This window comes from Drosophila novamexicana, unplaced genomic scaffold (assembly GCF_003285875.2).
Source record: "Drosophila novamexicana strain 15010-1031.04,08,12 unplaced genomic scaffold, DnovRS2.1 tig00000564-arrow-pilon, whole genome shotgun sequence".
NCBI classification, from domain to species: domain Eukaryota; kingdom Metazoa; phylum Arthropoda; class Insecta; order Diptera; family Drosophilidae; genus Drosophila; species Drosophila novamexicana.
The window spans coordinates 3,647,513-3,667,500 of record NW_020824810.1 but is presented as its reverse complement, the minus strand read 5'-3'; the positions used below and the strand labels follow the sequence as shown (position 1 = coordinate 3,667,500).

At 40.6% G+C, this 19,988-nt stretch overlaps 2 protein-coding genes across 2 annotated transcripts; both read left to right on the top strand.

The window, feature by feature from the left end:
- Positions 1-4,801: 4,801 nt before the first annotated feature.
- LOC115762365 lies at positions 4,802-5,533 on the top strand. The gene is made up of 3 exons (XM_030704539.1): positions 4,802-4,937; positions 4,997-5,314; positions 5,372-5,533. The coding sequence occupies exons 1-3, from the start codon at positions 4,878-4,880 to the stop codon at positions 5,531-5,533; spliced, it is 540 nt and encodes a 179-aa protein (XP_030560399.1). The 5' UTR covers positions 4,802-4,877.
- Positions 5,534-8,343: 2,810 nt separating this feature from the next.
- On the top strand, positions 8,344-8,991 carry LOC115762364. Its single transcript, XM_030704538.1, has 3 exons — positions 8,344-8,409; positions 8,599-8,784; positions 8,839-8,991. The coding sequence occupies exons 1-3, from the start codon at positions 8,344-8,346 to the stop codon at positions 8,989-8,991; spliced, it is 405 nt and encodes a 134-aa protein (XP_030560398.1).
- Positions 8,992-19,988: the final 10,997 nt, after the last annotated feature.

The following is a 19,988-nucleotide window of genomic DNA, read 5'->3' as shown; positions in this document are numbered from 1 at the left end:
GCCTCCTGGCGAGCGCATAAATAATGGCAATGGCCACGGGCAGCCTGGAAGCCAGGCAGCCAGGCAGTCGGCTATATTGTGTAGGGCTCGCGTGGCGTATACTTAATTTTATTATGAGGTGTCAAGTGGGCCGTCGACTTTGCAGCATTGCGCTGCCTCTTGGCCTTTTGTTTGTGTTATTTATGTTGTTGCCATTTGGCGGCAGGTGAGCGACGCCCCCCACCTACGTCCCACAATTGGGCGTGCCCTCGGCCGGGGGGCGTATCCGTTAACCACCTGCGGTTGCAAAATGTAAACTTCCTTTGGGCATTCGCTTTTTACCCAGTGCACATTCTTGTTTTGCCAGCCGATTTTTAAGGCTAGCTGTCAAATGACAAAAAAAAAAAATAACGTGAATATGCAAATGCCGCAGGAAGCGTAACTGCGACACAGAGACAGTTGCTCGGCCTGTGTCCTGGCTGAGTTCTGGCTGAGTCCTGCTCCTGTCTGTGTGTGCTGCATAAAATTAACAAGTTTTGTCGCCCCCAAATGCAGAAACAAGACAAGAGAATGCTCAGGTTGGCTGTGCCCAGCTAGCAGATGCCCTGCACCTGGCCACCACTTAAAGCTTCTTCTTCTTCCAGGCACACATCATGTGTCTGAAAATTAATTATTCTTGATCTGTTTTTAGCACATGGGAAACTACCGGCCAAGTTTGGCATATCTAGCTCTTATAATCCTCGAGTTATGCTTAAGAAACTATGTCTAAAGATCGATAATTTGAAAATGAGAGAAGAAATCGAGAGGAGATATCGATAGCTCGAGAATATATGTTTCGTATTTCAAGTTTGCCGCTCGTTCTCCTTATGATATATTTATATACCTTCATGGGGGCCCTCCTTCTGCCTGTGACAAGCATGGCCGCAAAACCAATATACCCCTTTTCACCGATTTTCCAAGTGTTCGGTGTATAAAAAACACAAAATGTTTCATTAGAGCCATGGCCATGAGCATGTTATTTACCAACAGCTGGCATTGCCAGCCATAGCCCCTGCCCCTGGCCCAACCACGACCGCACCCGCACCACGCCCCGCCCCCACGCGCTGCCTGGCTTTGTTGTGGCGCCGCGTCAAAGGTGGCGCTGTTTTATAATTGAATTCATATGCCTCAATGGAAGCGGCAAGCGGCAGCCACAACATTTAGCTGGGGGTGGCCAAAAAAGGACTCGCCATGTGTGTGTGTGCCATTTGGTAGCATTTCATTTAAATGGATTTTCAATTGCGGTTTGAACATTTTGCATAAATTGCTGTAATGAGTTTATTTCGAGGCAGCAAGTGGCATCATTTGGCTCAGTCCTTAACTCGCCTCGTCTCGCCCGTCCTCGTCTCGTCGCGCCTGACTCGTTTGCAATTGTCAACTGGCTGTCAGGGCTGACAGTTGTATTGACAGTTTGCTTTTGCTGTTAATATTAATTGTGGCATTTCGTTTTTAGTCCGTGACAACATTTGATGGCATTACAAATGGCATGCTACTGTGGCAATGTTATTTGTAGACAAAAGCCTCACAGAGCGACGCTTGGGCAGAACTCACCCCCTAGACTGCCCCTCCTTCTTTCACCATAAGCCTTAACTCATCGTTTGTAAACTTATTCAGATTTTAGAATAGAATAATGTGAGTAATAGTGAAAGTTTTCATGAGTATAGACAAAATGACATTCAAATTACTCGCCTTGAAGATTCACAGGGGGACGTGTATCTGTATATCCAATTGGAAAGTATGCCGCTCACCCAGCCCAACGGCGATTAGTTACTCTCAATGAGCTGGATCTTTCATGAGAAACCAACCACAATACTACAAATTATTAGATCAATAAATCCAAGTCGGGCTTCTAAAGTTTCTGGACAACAATGATAAATGTATGTTCACTTGTTCAGTAAATTATATTCACAATTTGTAGTATCTTATTATAATGAGATAACTGCTTGGGCGAGGGGGGAACATTAGATGGAATTTGGCTTTATTTGAGAGTATTACCAATTTTCATATTAGTGAAAAATGTCCAAGCTTAAAAAGTAAATTAAATAATAATCATGTTGAACTGATTAAAATTTAATTGACCGTTTTTAGAATTAACTTGATCGTTTTCGGAACAGATAACAGATATCCAAATAGAAAACTTACAGCCTTTACCTGTCGTTAATTCGCAAACAAAAAATGGCCAGATCTACGCAGCTCGTCAATCTAATCAAGAATATAAATGTATTCTTTGTGGGTTCGAAGATGACTCTAAGAGTACTAATTATTAGTTTTGCGATTCAGTTTAAAACAGAGCTCTGCTTGGGCAAATGCAGCCGACTAATGAACATAATTAACAGATCTTTGTGATATAATTAACTAAAATATTTAGTGAAGTGCATCAATATAATTCGTTGGTTTGAATATTAGTTAAATTGTTCAAGCGAAAAATTAAACCAAATCATCAAAGTCAGAATATAATACAAACTGTTCGATTATGAAGCATTCCATTGTCTTTCATTGTCATGGGCGTAAGGTTGTTCAGTTTCGGCTTGCTGCTAATATTGCTGTCCTATAATGTGAGTTGATATTTTGGAGCCAAGCTGATCGTTTCAACATAATCCTTCTCCCAGGAAGCAGCTATGTTTAAATTCACGAATGTGGTTTGTGAATCATGGAATAGATCGTGGGTGAGCGTCGACGAGTGCCGACTGAGGGCTGTAAGTCGCAATAAAACCACATTGACCATGATGGCCAGTCTTCTACATCCAGTAAATGAGGTACTGATCAATGCACAGGTGTTCAAGAGAGCGAACGGATATAGGCCATGGCTCTATAAGGGCCAATTCGATGCCTGTCGATTTATGAGAAAGGCTTATATTCCGCTCGTTATTTTCATTTTTAGCCTAATCAAGGATTACACCAACCTGAATCACCCCTGTCCGTATGTGGTAAGTATCTTATTTAATTCGCTGGCTTAATATTCAATTAACACCAGATTGCACACAGGGACAGGTATACATGAAGGATATGTTTGTGCAAATGGATAATATACCGCATACTATGCCAACCGGCGACTATATGCTGAAAATGGAATGGATACTCCATAAGAAGCCAACAGGCATATCAAAAGTATATGGAACATTTACTGAGGATATAATGGAACAATAAATTTTGAAAAGTAATTAAACAAAAATAATTTATGTGTGTGTGTGTGTGTGTGGAATAAAGCTTTTAAAATAATAAGGGAGCATTAAGTTAAGTCCATTAGTCTGTTAAATTATACTTAAAAAGTTTTCCAACTGATTTAAAAGTGTTATAGTTTAAGAGTTCTGGCCATTTAAAGATTTTTTACACATTTTGCCCACAATTATAGGAATTTTCCCATAATACAGAAAAATATGAGAACAATTTACTATGATCACGAATTTCAGCAAAAATTGCGATTAGCAAATCGAATTGGCAGAGATTCGGCAATATTTATATGCAATATTTTGGAATGTTAGTCCGTCTAATGGAAGAAAGTTAAGCTGTGAGTCGAATGAATATTATATACATATAGTTTATTCCTACAAGCCTGATTATCATCAACAGCTGAGAGTATCTAGTTAGTTAGTTTATTAGTCAGAAAATTATGCATTAATGGTTTTTAAACTAGTTTCTAAGTTTTTCAAATACCCCGAGAACATAAGAGAGTAGTCGGGAATGGAAACAGGCCATCGAAATGGAATTGATATCAATCGATATTTTTGTTGGAATATTAGTGCGTTTATTCAAGCGAACGGAAAAATATAACTAATAATATTACCGAGCACATAATAAGCGAAAAATCAATTGCAATTCTTCGCCATGGGCAACAGGTTGATAGTAATTGGAATGGTTATTCCATTGCTGGCCTTAAAACTGAGCTTGAATGTGAGCGATATTTAATTCAATTTTAAAATGAAAGCTAACGCATTTGATATTGTTTGACACACGCAGGAAGCGGTTATATTTAAATTTACGAATGTGGTTTGTGAAAATCACAATAAGACATGGATTACTGTGCACTGGTGTCGACTGCGGGCAATCAGTCGCAATAAGACGACCTTTAACTTAAATGTAACTCTGAATTATCCTGTGGATCATCCCGTTAACATTAGAGGTCAACTACTGCAGAAGGCGAATGGCTACAAGCCTTGGCTCTTTTCCGCGAATATCGATGCTTGCCGCTTCATGAAACGGGCCTATAATCCCCTTGCCATATTGGTATTTAAGCTCTTCAAAGAATTCTCGAATTTCAATCACAGCTGTCCCTATGTGGTAAGTATTCAATTGTGTTCTCTTCGCCCGCTTTTAATTCATGTTTTTTGCTTAATAGGGTCCGGTGATTATACATGATTTTTACCTTCGTGCGGACAAAATACCGAATGCCATGCCCACAGGGGATTACCTATTGGTGTTGGCCTTTTCCTTCAGTAAGAAGCCACAGATAACAACAAAGGTATATTTTGTATTCGTAGAGGATCTCTTATGAGTTCAAATCTATTATTGAAGTACAACAAAGATGTCAAAATGTTTTTTGAATAAAGCAAACTTAAGATACAAATTCATTTCTGGCATTTAACTAGATCGAATTGAATCGAATTATTTAGAGCTTTGTTTTACATATTTTTTGGAAATTTTCGCCAAACGCAACTCGACTATCTTTGAAAACCAGACCAAATCGCAATTACTGGAAATTTATCAATTAAATATTCGGCTTATAGAGCAATTTAAAAATATAGTATCTTTACGCTTGTGGTTAATTACAATTGTAATTATGAAACGCATGGATTTCAATAATAATTGGAAATAAAAAAAAAAGAGGCTCATATTTTGGGTTTTGTTGCCAAATCGACGTCATGCGCAGCGTTCTCCTCTTATTTGGCCTGTTTCTAACTCTAATGAGGCTCGGTTTTACTGTAAGTAGAGAGGAGCTTAATATTGTTTATTCGAAATATTAACTGGTTTAGTTTTCTAGCATGCCGCAGATTTCAAGTTCACAAATGTGATCTGCAAATCGTACAACGAATCCTGGTTTCTGATACACAATTGCCGCCTGAAGGCAGTCAATCGCCACAAGACTTCGTATAACTTTAATGGCACAATTCTATATCCGGGCAATCATATTATAATTAACGTTCAATTGCTTAAGAAAGAAAATGGTTACAAGCCCTGGCTATATAAAATTACCTTTGATCTGTGCCGGTTCCTGAAAAAGGCTTACAATCCAGTTGCCATATTGGTTTTCAAATTGTTTAAGGATTATTCCAACTTTAATCATCCCTGTCCGTTTGTGGTAAGTCACCAATTAATAATATAAATGAAATAACCTCTAAGGTTCTTCGTTTTTTAGGGTAGACAACTTATTAATGATCTGCATTTAAACTATGACGCTTTACCCTTGCCCATGCCAACTGGTGAATTTTTAATTGAAATCGATTGTTTCTTTGATCACAAAATTCTGCTTTCAACAAAATTATACTTTCAAATCCGCGAAGATTTTACAAGAAGTTGAAGCATTATTATTAATAGATCAATTTGGTTTTACTATAATTATAATTATATAATAAATAAACGATTTGTTGAGCTGCTTCTCTCATTTTCCTATAGGATGCCAGACTTGATGAACTTTATATCAACTATGAAGTAGTTGATATTAGAGTTGTGTCGTTTGGTGTCGGGTCATTAAAATGAACTAACTTATTCAGTGATTAGTAAACTAAATCGGTCATTTAGTTCGCTCGTTCAGCTATTCAGTCGGTCTTACCCGTTCAGTCGGTCATGAACGTTGTATGCAACTCAGCAGTTCAGCCGTTCCTGAACGATACATTCTTTTGAGATGTTCAGTTCTTAATAAACATAAAAGATATCGGGATTTTAATTTCACTTTTGATTTGACTGCATAATTCATGACCGACTGAATAGCTGAGCAGAATTCATCGTTCATGAACGACTGAATAGCTGAACGAGTGAACTAAATGACCGATTTAGTTCACGGCCAGAAAATGAACGAGTTAACTTATTCAGCAAATTGAACTAGAAATCCGTACTCTAGTTGATATTGTTGTGTGAAAATCTTCGATTACTTTGGAACTATCCGCATATGAATATTTAAAAGTGTAAATATACTTGCCTATGTCTAGTTCGTATATAAAATGTTTTGTGACTAAGTAAATTCGTCCTGTTTCCTCGTTTAGTTATTATTCAATGCATACTTCGTATTGTTTCAAATACATTGAATACTTACAGCTAAAAAGCCAAAGAAATGTGAATAAAGTAAAAGGTAAAGCCTATCCGACTACTGTATTCTCTATAGAGTTAAGCCTTATATACGGTAATCAAACAAAAACACAAATTTAATCACGTTAGTTAAACTCTTTGGAAATTACCGAGTTTGTTCGAGCGGATAAAATGCAATAATAAACCCATTTGATTTGTGCTTGGCTACAAAATTTGAAACACAATCAAATCAAACTACATCGCAATGGGCATCAGACTGATCGCTCTTGGTCTATTGTTAATATTCCTGTCTCTAAATCTCTGCTATAATGTAAGTGACATATGAACAAGTATACTATACATACTAATGTAGTTCTCTTTAAAAGGAGGCTGCTGACTTTAAATTCACGAATTTGGTGTGTGGACATATAAACGAATCGTGGATTACCGTAAATCAGTGCCGACTGCGAGCTCTCAGTCGGAATATGACAACCTTGAATATAAATTTATCTCTACTTTATTCAACTGGAAGAAATATTCAGGTCAAGGCTCAGCTTTTCCAGAAAGCAAGTGGCTACAAGCCCTGGCTCTATAAGGTAACCATCGATGCCTGTCGATTTCTGAAGAAGCCCTACCATCCTCTCGCAATACTTGTCTATAAGATTTTCAGAGACTATTCAAACTTGAACCACACTTGTCCCTTTGAGGTGAGTATCAAAACAATTCACTTAGTTTTAATAGAAAGCTTACATTTCAGCTTCACAGGGCCTCTTAATTGTAGATGGCTTATATCTAAGGATGGAGAACTTACCGCATGCTATACCAACGGGTTATTATCTTCTGAAATTGGATTGGTTTATAAATAGGAAATTACAAATAACAACCGATGTTTATTTTGCATTCGAGGAGGACTTATAAAGGTAAAGAAATCACCTTAGCCCGGGAGGGTACTCAGCAGAAGGAGACCTTATAAAAAGTGGCTTACAATATTATATCATATTTTAATATATCTCAAATACCATTTAATGTAAGTTTCAATTGTTATAAGTACATTAAATATGTACCTTTTTGGTATGAACAATAAACTTACAAGTTAAAGAAATTTGTTAAATAACATAGAATAGATTTAAGACATGGAAGTGCTATGCCCATAGCTGGGCGCGGTCAGCGAGTGCCCGAAGGTATCCTGAAAACGAGAAAGAGGTTGTTCAGGGGAGAAAACGTGGTACAAGCTCTTCTTAATTATGCATATTACACGAAAAGAGGAATATTGCTTTAATAAAAACAATATTAGTTATTCGCTTATCTCAATTATTAGCCGTCGATAATAAAGCGTTTTGGGAATTACTGAATGTGCTCGAGCGGATAAAATGTAATAAAAAACCCATTTGATTTGTGCATGACAATCAAATTTGTCGCTCAAAACAAACTACATCGCAATGGCCATCAGACTGATCGTGCTTGGTCTATTGTTAATATGTATGGCTCTTAATCTAATATATAGAAGCCTAATGTAATTCTCTTCAAAGAGAGGCTGTTAGCTTCAAATTCACGAATTTGGTCAAAGGTCAGCTCTTCCAGAAAGCAAATGGCTACAAGCTCTGGCATTATAAGGCAACCATCGATATCTGCCGTTTTTCGAGGAAACCATATCATCCTAAAGCAATAATTATCTTTAAGATGGTAAAATCATCTTTTATTATATTATAGATACTCGACATTACATGTTTGTTGAGAGAAAATCACCATCAAAGTGGACAGAAATTAAATGAAATAACAAGAAACAAAAGGAAAATAAAATAAGAAAATATTATAGAGCCAAACTAAGCTCCTGCTCATAGCTGGACGTGGTCAGCGAGTGCCCGAAGGTATCCAGACTGCAACGCTTTTATAAGGGAAGAGCTCTTGTTATTAATGCATAATACGAGTAAAGAAGCAAATGGCTTTAATGAATGCAATATTAGCAATACGCATATCTCAATTAAAAGCCGACGATTATATTGCTTTTTGGGAATTACTCGAGCGGGAAATTTGTAACATCGAAATCCATTTAATTTCTTAATGGAAGGTTTTTTTTTAAACAAAATCAAATCGAGATCCATCGCAATGGGCATCAGGCTGATCGTTTTTGGTCTACTGCTAACACTCCTGGCTCTAAATCTAAGCTATAATGTAAGTGAGAGAGCCTTTTAAAGGATGCAAAACTAATCTGAGTCTCTTCAAAAGGAGGCTGTTGACTTTAAATTCACGAATTTGGTTTGTGGACATATCAACGAATCGTGGATTACCGTAAACCAGTGCCGACTGCGAGCTCTCAGTCGGAATATGACAACATTAAATGTTAATTTAACTCTTCTACAGCCGATTGTTGGGAATGTTGATGTTAAGGGACAGCTCTTTAAGAGAGCAAATGGCTACAAGCCCTGGCTCTATAAGGCAACCATCGACGGCTGTCGATTTCTGAAGAAGGCCTATCATCCTCTCGCAATACTCGTCTATAAAATTTTCAAAAGCTATACAAACCTCAACCACACGTGTCCCTACGAGGTGAGTAAAAGACTTATATAGCTATCCTGCTGAGCCTATATTTAAGATTCGTAGGGCTTGGTACTTATCAAGGACTTGTATCTCAAGTTCGAGAACTTACCGCATGCTATACCCACGGGTGAATATCTACTGAGATTGGATTGGTGCATAAATAAGAATATACAAATAAGATCGGATGTTTATTTTGCATTCGTAGAGGACTTGTAAATGTGTGTGGGTGTAAATAAAATATTGAAGTAATGCAAATATATTTTGCATTTATATTTGAATAATTTAAAACTTATGCTTGAGTACGTATATGGTTATTGTTAATGAATAACATTGAGCAATGCTGTCAATTTGAATAAATAAACATAATTGACTTTGATACTGGCCTAACTGGAGACATCAGAGCCTGGTAGCTCAATGGCTTGGGGCCCATTGAATGCCTGAATGTGTTCTAACAAATTATTGATAAAATCTTTTAGCAATGTGCCTTGCCCCTTAACTGCCTTCCCATCTGCCTTAAACGTACTAAGTAGACCATTGGCATTGTCTTTGGGCCATTGGCAAATCTCACATAAGCAAAGCATTCATTTTCCAATTATTTATTGATAACTGTGTGTGCGAGTGTGTTTGAGAGCTGGGCAACATCCTTATCCTATGCAATGCCCACCCAAAAATAACTAACCTTCGCCTGCGCACTGGCAATCACCTGCAATAAATCTCTGGTCCTGGCCAGGACACAGCTGCGGCGGGACTATGGTTGAGCCGGAGGCTGAAGCTGGAGCTGGAGCTGGTTCTGTGGTTGCCCACTCGCATCGAGCTCGTCTGGACTGGCTTGGCTTACAAGGCGGCAGCAGCAGCAATGTCTGGCAGTTGTTGTCTGCAAAATATTTGCATTTTCACTTTTGATTTATTATTGTCATTGCCATGTGTAAATTGCCAAAGCAAAGGTGCCAACAAGCAGCAGCCACAGCAGCTAAACAGGTGTGTGTGTCTGTGTGTGTGTGTCTGCGTGTGTTACGTTGACAAGGACACATTATGTTGGCCAAATGAATGGTAATTGCGGCACTGAAACAAGTAATTGAAGTGCAACTCAAATAGATACATTGCTGTGGTTGGCCCATCCCCCAAACTAAACCTTCAGCCCGGCAATCATTTGCGGCTGCTTCTGTTGTTGTTGTCCGAGCGTTGATTTAGCTGGCCACACTTCGAGTTGTGCACTTAAAGTTTAAGTTGAGTTTTTGGCTGACGCTCATTTGAGTTGCTAATTACAACTCCAAATTGGCCTGGCAGGAGGCCAACTTTAGCTACCACTCCCAATGCCTCTCCAACTCCTATTCAAGCTGCCATTGCTGATTACTTCCGCCTCTATGCAATTTCCGCTTGGCGCTGCCTAAGCAGCTTGCCAGCAAAATGTCAAACAGCGACAACTTTATATGGCCGCAAGACGAGGCAATAATGACAACAGCAACAGGACCGAAAGGACAGGGCACAACATAAGCAGATAATTACACGGCAGCCCGAGCTGCAGAGCTGCTGATGTCCATGCAGCCCCTCGGCAGCCCCTCGGCGCATTCAAAGTGTGGCAGCCACAAAGTAGAAAATGACAAAATAAAGAACCACAAGCGGAAAATTAAAAGAGCAAGACCAGCACAACAATACACACACATTTGGGACACAATGCCAGCAGACAGACAGCGAGTGCTCTTAAAGTCTCAGCCTAGTTAAAGACAACGCAGCAACCCATTGGAGTCTCTATGCCCGGGGGCAGCTGGAACTTTATCAAGATGCTTATCGGCTGCAAATGCAAAATTCCTGTTTAACAAAATTCCAACTTCGACATTTCGTACATTTTTGACTGTCTGCGCGCGCTCTGTAAGCGAAACCCAGAAACAGACAACAGCCCAAACTCCGCAATAGCCGGCAGCCACATTTAAATGTGCTGGCAACTTTTGGCTGCGGCTCCACCTGAAACCACCCGGGCCAGCACCACCCGGACACGTGGCTGCTGCTGCTGCTGCTGCCGCCGTCTGGCACTGATTTTATGCTTTATAACCTTCGATATGCGAATGGCAAACAATGTTTAGCGCTTTGCCGGGCCGACAAGTGTGGCTCTGCCACCTGAGGGCTTCAGCTCCAGCACTGGGCGTATACGCAATATTTACGACTCTATGCGCCTTTTTTTTCCATCGCCTTTCTCCCTTTTTCGAAGCGCTGTGAGGGTTGCAAGTGCTCGGCATTTTTGGCATTTCCATACATCAAATATTTATGCCATATTTTAGCTATTGCGACAATGAGTTAAATCTGATGGAATTCAAACTTTCTCCCTCTCTGTTTGCTCAGCCACAGCGGCTGCGATAATAAAGTTTAAAGCTGATAAACGATTTCGCAATCAAATTATGCGCATAACCAGATGAAGAAGGGGCGGAAACGAACGTGTGTGTGTGTGTGCAAGAGTTGTGTGTGTGAGTGCGTAAAAGTAGTAAAATTTAGATGAGATTCTGCAGTAAACGCGGGATGGAATGGAATGCTAGGCTTTTATCAAGGTTTTTGATTAAGTTGGAGGAAATCGAGTTTTGGAAAGGGCAAAAAAAAAACGTGAACATCAGTAAATTTTCTTGAGTAAAAAGCGTAGATTTGAATATATTTATATATATTTTTTTTTCTTCTTCAAAATTTATTTAACTATGTTTGTTAGATGTCAATTTTGTAATAAAATTAAATTACAATTTAGGAACTTACGACAAATCAAAATTTAGGAAGCTTGGCTTACAAACTGTAACCAAAGGCACAGAGTTGCTTCGAAACGTGAACCGAACCAGCGACTATTAATTTTGAGTACGCAAAAAATACGGAAGAGACAAAATTCAGTGTACATATCGCATTTGAGTAGCCAAAAACGCATTTGCAAACTTAAAAGCAGCTCATTTGCGTATTTATCAAGAGTTTCAATAGATACTCGAAAAGTACTCAAAGCCCGTTCTTGCCACTTTGTCTTGGGCACGTGCATGTCGGCGTATAACTGAGTTTAGCTGGCCACAATTTGTAGCCTGGTCATTACCAGAAAAGGACTTAATCCACTTGGATTTAAGCCCTGTTTTGGCATTGACAAATTTATGCATTTATCTAAAGCCAAGGACAAATTGAATTTGTGCAGCAAGTGCAAGACAGCGACAGTTAGCTCAAAAAGTTGTTGTTATACTCTGTGTCCTGGCAATCCTTTACACATGATATTGTTATTTTTGTCGTAATTAAAAACCCATGAAAGCGACGACCAAACAACTGGCCACAATCGCATGAGCAGACAGATACACACACACACACACACACGCACAGACAGAGAGACAGACAGACAGACACATACGAGTGTGTGGTAAAATAAACATGAGCGTATTGATGGGAGCAGCTCGGACGGCAAAAACTTTCATATCAATTTTAAGCCAAAGTAATGAAAAAGGAAAACGGAAAATGGAAAAAGGGAAATACTAAAAGAAACGAAAAAGCAAACGAAACGTATAGACAAAGCATATTTACACAAGCGCAAGTACACGCAGGACCAAGCAGGACAACGCTGACGTTGACGATGATGACGCCGATGATGTCGATGATGATGATGATGACGATGAAGATGATATTGTTGATGATGATATTGTTGCTGCCAGCGCACAAAGCAACGCTTATGACAAGCAGCTGCCAAAAAAAAGAAAAAAAAAATAATAAAATGGAGGCCCACATCTAAGGATACTGTTTACACACAGGACTTCCTTAGTGTGGGCGCGTCTGCTGGAACGAACGAAATTAAAAACCAATAAGAAGCTGCACACGAAATTAAAAATTATGTTTTCCTTTTACATTTTACTGCTGCACAATAACAACAACAACAAAAATGTAGCAACGCATTAAAAACAAAATATACAAAAATTGAAAAACATAAAGCGCAAAGTTTTCGCTTTAAAACATTTGGAAAATATGCTAAAAAAGAAACTTTACGCCTTTGCTTTTGTGTGCTGCCTGTGGCGGGCATATTGATGGGCTAGTGAAACATGTGACATTTAGAAATTGACTAAGTAGCTATTTAGTATAAACGGGTATGCCTGAATAGGTTGACAAGCTGTTTAGCCTTTAGCCATGGGCTAAGTCTCTATCGGAGCTAGGTTCTCTCCTTTATAACTATATGCCAGGTAATTAGGGTATCTGGTCTTCGACTACTGAACTGGTTCTTTTGAAGCTGTAAACTTTTACAATTAGGCAAAGGAATAAAAGTTGCGCGCGCCCAAAATGCTGCTATGCATTTCGATAATTGAATATTTGAGCTAAGCTGCAGACAGTAAAAAACGTAGCATACATTTCATCGCTATGTACTCCATGGCCCTATAGCAATGCACATTGCTAGTTTATTACGCTCTCGCAGTCCGTTTGGAGCGTATTAATTTTCACCAATTAAACGGCCAGTCGAGGCGAGACATTCATTTAATTTACTACCTGTTCTACACCACCCCCCACGCCCCATCCATCCTTTTGTCCGACGCACCGCTTGGCATACCACTGCATAGCTTTGGCCATGAATAATTTAAGCAAATCGCTGGCTGCTTTTTCCGTCTGTACGTGTCGACTGTGCGGGATTAGACGGCATTTGCATATTTTAATTATTTAGATTGTTGTGTTGAGCTACTTACGCGCCGCCCGGTGCCCCACTATGCCTGTGCGTCTAACGGATGTAAAAACGGAAGTGTCGACGACGCCAGCCAGACACCAAAAACATCCCAAAACAGTCGAAACTTAATTAAAAGCCGCCGTTTTCCTTAACAGCTGCAACTGCAAATCGGCAGCAGATAGATTGGAAGTTCAGGACACAGGAATCTGAGCTATATAAAGAAGTGTAATTCTTAGAAAATCGAAATAACTAATTGTAGTTGTCAGCTAAGAACTTTTTTCTTTGAATGCTTTAAGGTCAAGATGCTTAAGACTTAAGTGGGACGAAAGATCATCTTAACTACATTTCCATCAAGAATTCTTTCGTTGCTTATTTTAAGATCTGAGAATGGACCATGGCATCGCGCATTTTGAGTTACTTTTATTTCCGGGTATTTTAATATTAACAGCTTATTAAATATCACTACAGATTCCTTTCTAATTTCTCGAAGTCAAGAGATTTGTCCAGCTTAGAATCTTATAGAAACCGCAACTGCACCATTCTGATTCCAGTTCCGTTTTGAAGACCCAAAGAATATCTCTAGCTGAGGTTCTTTCCTAAACTAATGCGGTTCGCCATGGTAGTGACCATTTTAGCCAAAAACATGCCAAGGTTAAATTCAAGTTAAGCCAATATCCAGCACCAAAAAAAAAACCAAAAACATACATAAGTATTTGTGGCTGGCTTTGGCCAATAAACACATTACGATGCCAGTTGCAAGTTGCCAGTTGCCAGAGCCAATCATAAATTCATAATGAAATATGAGCAGCGCTGCGAGTGGCCAAAGATACATTGGCCAAGCCGGAAGCCAGCCAACAACAACAACTGCTAGTAGACAACAATGTGTAGTAATAAATACGCACTGGAACTGGGGAAGAAGCTGTGTGGGGTTTATGGCTGCAGTTCTGGTATTTTGGGCAAGCGTGGTAAAGTGTAGCCATAAACCAGGCGCTGCGACCGGCTGCGGCATTACTTTTATGATTATTTGTGTCGTTTCCTGTTATACACGTTCAAAAGGATAAAAAGGGTATATTGGTTTTGAGCAATGTCCGCGCTCTCAATGTGCTGTGCTCTATTTTTTGTCCAGACGGGCTTCATGAGATCTGGAATATATAAATTCCTGTACACCCACGCGAGAGTAATTATAATTATAATGTCGGAGTCACATCCAGTAAGGTGCCTATCTCTCGCACAATTTTAAAACTAGAGTCCTGCAAATGTTATTGTAGACCACCAAAGACTACCTGTTCATGCCAACACCTCATCTAGGCGCGAAGATCTACAGATTTCATAGCTTTAAAGCTAGAGAGATCGAATACTGAATGAATACTATTGCGGAGATATCTTTGAAATCCTTATAAAAAATCGAAAAAACTGCTATCTTTCCATAAATTGAACGGGTATTGCAAAGTCGCTTAAGCCCAACATAGTTACTTGTTGTTACTTCTGTTGACTTTCAGCCAAAGTGACTTTAACAGCACATACGGAGACGCTAGTCTAGTCTAGTTCATGTCCGGGTCAGTGGTCACGGGTAAGCGGGCAGCAGCGGGCAGCTTTAATTAGATTTGCACATTAGACGACGACAACGAGCAGCAGCAGCGGCAGCAGGAGCGGGAGCAGGGGCGGGGGCAGGCTAATGACACTCACATCGCTTATGCGTTGCACGCAGCGCGTAGGAATGAACTGTTTATGGTCATCTTTGTTAGTTAGCAAAGCGCTAGAGCGCCGTCAATAAGGCTTTATTTAATTTGAGCCTCGCTATCTTTGGGCCAAGTCAAGGCAGAGCTGCCAAAACCAAACCAACCACCCAACCACAGCCTGTGCCTGGCCAGACGCGTACACACGTGCGCAGCACATGATTATTTTTATTAGTTATGATGATGTATCCTTTTATAAGTGTGTGTGTGCGAGTGTGTGTGTGTGCTGTATGGGTCCGGCCTGGCAAATATTAATAATTGTTGCCTGCTCTTTTTTTTTCTATTTGCGGCCTCGTCGACGTCTGCGAAACACGCTAAAAATTAATTAAACGTTCGGCAACGAAGCGGGCGTGGCTACATGGGCTCTCACACTGGGTGCGGGGCTGGGGCGTGGCGGGGGAGGTGTAAATAATTTTTGCTTGGCCATTTCGTGGTTATTTATGCGCTTGATGTTTTGGGCTGTTTTTACAGCAAAACCCCCCTGCTACGCGCCGAACTGGCCCGCCTGCGCCTTCCCTCATAAAGGCAAACGGGCTGCACTTGATTCATGTGCTTTGTTGTTGTTGTAACAGGCTGTCGTAGTTATTGTTATTGTTGTTGTGCAAACAGCACGCACTCCATATTGGCAATTTATATTTGTATTAATTAATGGGCCAGTAAACAATTGCTGCAGGCAACGCCATTAGCACGCAACAAGGGTTAGGGGACCGTAGGATAAATATAGGAGAATATGGAATATAGGATGCAGAGGATTGGCCTTTCATATATATATATATATATTTTTTTTTTTTGGGTGAGTTAATAACATTTCTGCTATGCAATTGTGCAATATGTACTTTAGTTATTTCATCAATTTGCAGCAGACATCATAAATTTTGGTATTTTGCAAATATTTGCATATGAATTATGATTAACTGCAGGGAACCGAGCGGAAATAAGTAGATTATGATATAATGCAATGCCACTTAAATTTCGGAACTTAAAGCTAGATCACAAAACAAATCGTCAAATTTACTTGAAGCAAATTTTATTACAGCTTGGTATTGAGTTCGGTTTCCATTCCGCAACTATCTCAACTGGCTTGCGATCAACCAGGACTAGCTACATTTGCATCCCATTTCATTAAAGGGACGGAGCAACATTTGCTTAAATATAAAAATCAATAAAATGCCAATACATGGACCTCCACGACTTAGCCCTCCCTTTTTGAACGCAATCGGGCTTCATTTGGCCAAGATATGGCCATTTAAAGTTTTTGAAAAAATATCTTCACAGGTCCGCGCGGAGATATGTCGTTTCAAAACGACATAACCCCGCCGTTGATCATGGCGAAATTATGTCGTTTTGAAACGTCATATCTCCAGGTTCGTGTGGTTGTGGACAAAGAAGTTAAGCAAAGCATTGCATACTTTCGAGCGGTTCATATAAAAGCGCTTAAGCCGATTAGAGTAGCTGTTCTACTGCATACTTTTGGGCCGCCCATAGAATAACCATTCACAATAAACACATTGCAGCAAAATTTGATTGAATATTAAAATGGAAATAACTCGGCTAAATACAGTCCGATTTAGGAATGATATACCTCTTTCTACTCGTACGGATCCCGACAATCGATTGCCACCCAAAAATCCACATTCTAAGAGATCACCCAAAATGACCAAAAATACAGTGTAACGTTTTTTTCGAAAAATGACTTTTTTCTGAAACCGAAAAAGGTGGATGGCATTCGATTCTATGGACCTCCATGAGTAACCCCTCCCTTTTTGAGATCAATCGGGCTTCATTTGGCCAAGATATGGCCATTTAAAGTTTTCCAAAAAATATCTTCACACGTCCGTTGGAGATATGACGTTTCAAAACGACATAATTTCGCCATGATCAACGGCGGGGTTCCTCCGCGCGGAGATATGTCGAATGTTTCGCTTCGAAACAACATAACCCCGCCGTTGATCATGGCGAAATTATGTCGTTTTGAAACGACATATCTCCAGGCGGACGTATGAAGTTTTTAGAGCGGCGGAGATTATGTCGTTTTGAAACGACATATCTCCAGGTTCGTGTGGTTGTGGACAAAGAAGTTAAGCAAAGCATTGCATACTTTCGAGCGGTTCATATAAAAGCGCTTAAGCCGATTAGAGTAGCTGTTCTACTGCATACTTTTGGGCCGCCCATAGAATAACCATTCACAATAAACACATTGCAGCAAAATTTGATTGAATATTAAAATGGAAATAACTCGGCTAAATACAGTCCGATTTAGGAATGATATACCTCTTTCTACTCGTACGGATCCCGACAATCGATTGCCACCCAAAAATCCACATTCTAAGAGATCACCCAAAATGACCAAAAATACAGTGTAACGTTTTTTTCGAAAAATGACTTTTTTCTGAAACCGAAAAAGGTGGATGGCATTCGATTCTATGGACCTCCATGAGTAACCCCTCCCTTTTTGAGATCAATCGGGCTTCATTTGGCCAAGATATGGCCATTTAAAGTTTTCCAAAAAATATCTTCACACGTCCGTTGGAGATATGACGTTTCAAAACGACATAATTTCGCCATGATCAACGGCGGGGTTCCTCCGCGCGGAGATATGTCGAATGTTTCGCTTCGAAACAACATAACCCCGCCGTTGATCATGGCGAAATTATGTCGTTTTGAAACGACATATCTCCAGGTTCGTGTGGTTGTGGACAAAGAAGTTAAGCAAAGCATTGCATACTTTCGAGCGGTTCATATAAAAGCGCTTAAGCCGATTAGAGTAGCTGTTCTACTGCATACTTTTGGGCCGCCCATAGAATAACCATTCACAATAAACACATTGCAGCAAAATTTGATTGAATATTAAAATGGAAATAACTCGGCTAAATACAGTCCGATTTAGGAATGATATACCTCTTTCTACTCGTACGGATCCCGACAATCGATTGCCACCCAAAAATCCACATTCTAAGAGATCACGCAAAATGACCAAAAATACAGTGTAACGTTTTTTTCGAAAAATGACTTTTTTCTGAAACCGAAAAAGGTGGATGGCATTCGATTCTATGGACCTCCATGAGTAACCCCTCCCTTTTTGAGATCAATCGGGCTTCATTTGGCCAAGATATGGCCATTTAAAGTTTTCCAAAAAATATCTTCACACGTCCGTTGGAGATATGACGTTTCAAAACGACATAATTTCGCCATGATCAACGGCGGGGTTCCTTCGCGCGGAGATATGTCGAATGTTTCGCTTCGAAACAACATAACCCCGCCGTTGATCATGGCGAAATTATGTCGTTTTGAAACGACATATCTCCAGGCGGACGTATGAAGTTTTTAGAGCGGCGGAGATTATGTCGTTTTGGAACGTCATATCTCTAAGAGATGACCCAAAATCAGAAAAATTGCAGAACGACATAATCTCACCATGATCAACGGCGGAGTTATGTTGTTTCGAAGCGACATAGCTCCGCCGCTTAAAAATGCATATGTCCGCGCGGAGACAATCGGTGCCCAAAAGCGCAGCCAAAAATGCCAGTAGCCAAATGTCCTGCAGCCAGCACCAACAATAAATGTCACCAGTTCGAGTTGGCTGCGGATGTGGTATGTGTGTGTGTGTGTGTGTGTGTGTGTGTGTGTGTGCGTGTGTGTGTCTGTATGTGACATTCCTTATGGGATACACAAGTAGCTCTGGCTGGGTGCGTGTGCGTGTGTGGAGAATTGTTTGTTTGTGTGTCCAGCTCATAATAACTGCAGTTGCACGTTTACAATTTGTACGTGGTGTGATTGTGTGTGTATGTATGTGAGTGTGTGTATGTAAGAGTGTGTGTGGTTTTGGTTTGGTTATTCGGGCTTGATAAAAATGAGCGTCGGAAATGCGAATATAAATTTTGCCATATCTGATGTACAACTGTGTCTGAGTGTGTGTGTGTGGCAGGATAAACGTAATGGCTGGCACTGCAGCCAGGATGCCGGGCAGACAGCAGACAGTGACCAGCGGGCAGCGGGCAGCGGGCGGCAGACCAATCATCAGAAGTATGCAGCGGGCAGAGGAAACGGAAATGACATGCAATAAAACACAAAGGCGCACGCATCGGGGACAAAGCAGCGTGTGGTTGGGTGGTGCAGCTGTCAACCGTTGTGGATTATAACGCAAAATGGCAGCTAACAACAGAAATCTATCTGGGCAAATGCAATGCCAAGGAAACTTTTACAAAATTACAATTGCAAAACTTCTGCACTTGGCTAGGGGGCAGCGGAGCAGTGATAGCGGGCGAGCTGAGCGCGTACCCGCAGCTGCTGGCCCAGACAACGCACCGCCACCCCCTCGCACTTGACCAGACATTTGAGGGCGCCTTTTGTGTGCGTTAACGCCAAGTCATTTGGCTTATCAATGCCAGACGCAGACAATTTTGCGCTTATCGCTCGAAAGTATCGCGCTCCGCCTCATGCAGGTGCCACAAACAGCTATCGATGCTCATTTGACCACGCCCTCCACCCCACTGACACGCTGGACGGGGCGTTGCGGCTGTGTGTGGCATGTATTATTAAGCGCCCATTAGCCGGGCTCCATCTTCTGGCGACAAACGGGCAACTAGTTATGCCAAGGACTCAGGGCCCATTGACATGTATGCAAACATTGCTCTAATGATGGTCACCAGAAGTGGCCACTAACCGGCGGCAGCAGCAGCAAACACTGCCCCCTGTGTCTGCACCACTTGACAAGAAGTGCCTTGCTTTATTGGCTAATTACGCCCTGCAGCAAAGCGTTGCAGTTGCATGCCTGCATGTGATTGCTTGTTGCACGTTGCACGTTGTTGTCCCAGGCCCAGCTCCAGCCC

What these genes read in the sequence shown, in the direction of transcription:
- LOC115762364 (XM_030704538.1), top strand. Translation starts at nt 8,344, where the DNA reads ATGGGCATCAGGCTGATCGTTTTTGGTCTACTGCTAACACTCCTGGCT. An exon ending in CTCTAAATCTAAGCTATAAT is followed by an intron (nt 8,410 to 8,598) that starts GTAAGTGAGAGA and finishes ACTCTTCTACAG; the next exon opens with CCGATTGTTGGGAATGTTGA. An exon ending in ACCACACGTGTCCCTACGAG is followed by an intron (nt 8,785 to 8,838) that starts GTGAGTAAAAGA and finishes TAAGATTCGTAG; the next exon opens with GGCTTGGTACTTATCAAGGA.
- LOC115762365 (XM_030704539.1), top strand. Translation starts at nt 4,878, where the DNA reads ATGCGCAGCGTTCTCCTCTTATTTGGCCTGTTTCTAACTCTAATGAGG. An exon ending in TAATGAGGCTCGGTTTTACT is followed by an intron (nt 4,938 to 4,996) that starts GTAAGTAGAGAG and finishes TTAGTTTTCTAG; the next exon opens with CATGCCGCAGATTTCAAGTT. An exon ending in ATCATCCCTGTCCGTTTGTG is followed by an intron (nt 5,315 to 5,371) that starts GTAAGTCACCAA and finishes TTCGTTTTTTAG; the next exon opens with GGTAGACAACTTATTAATGA.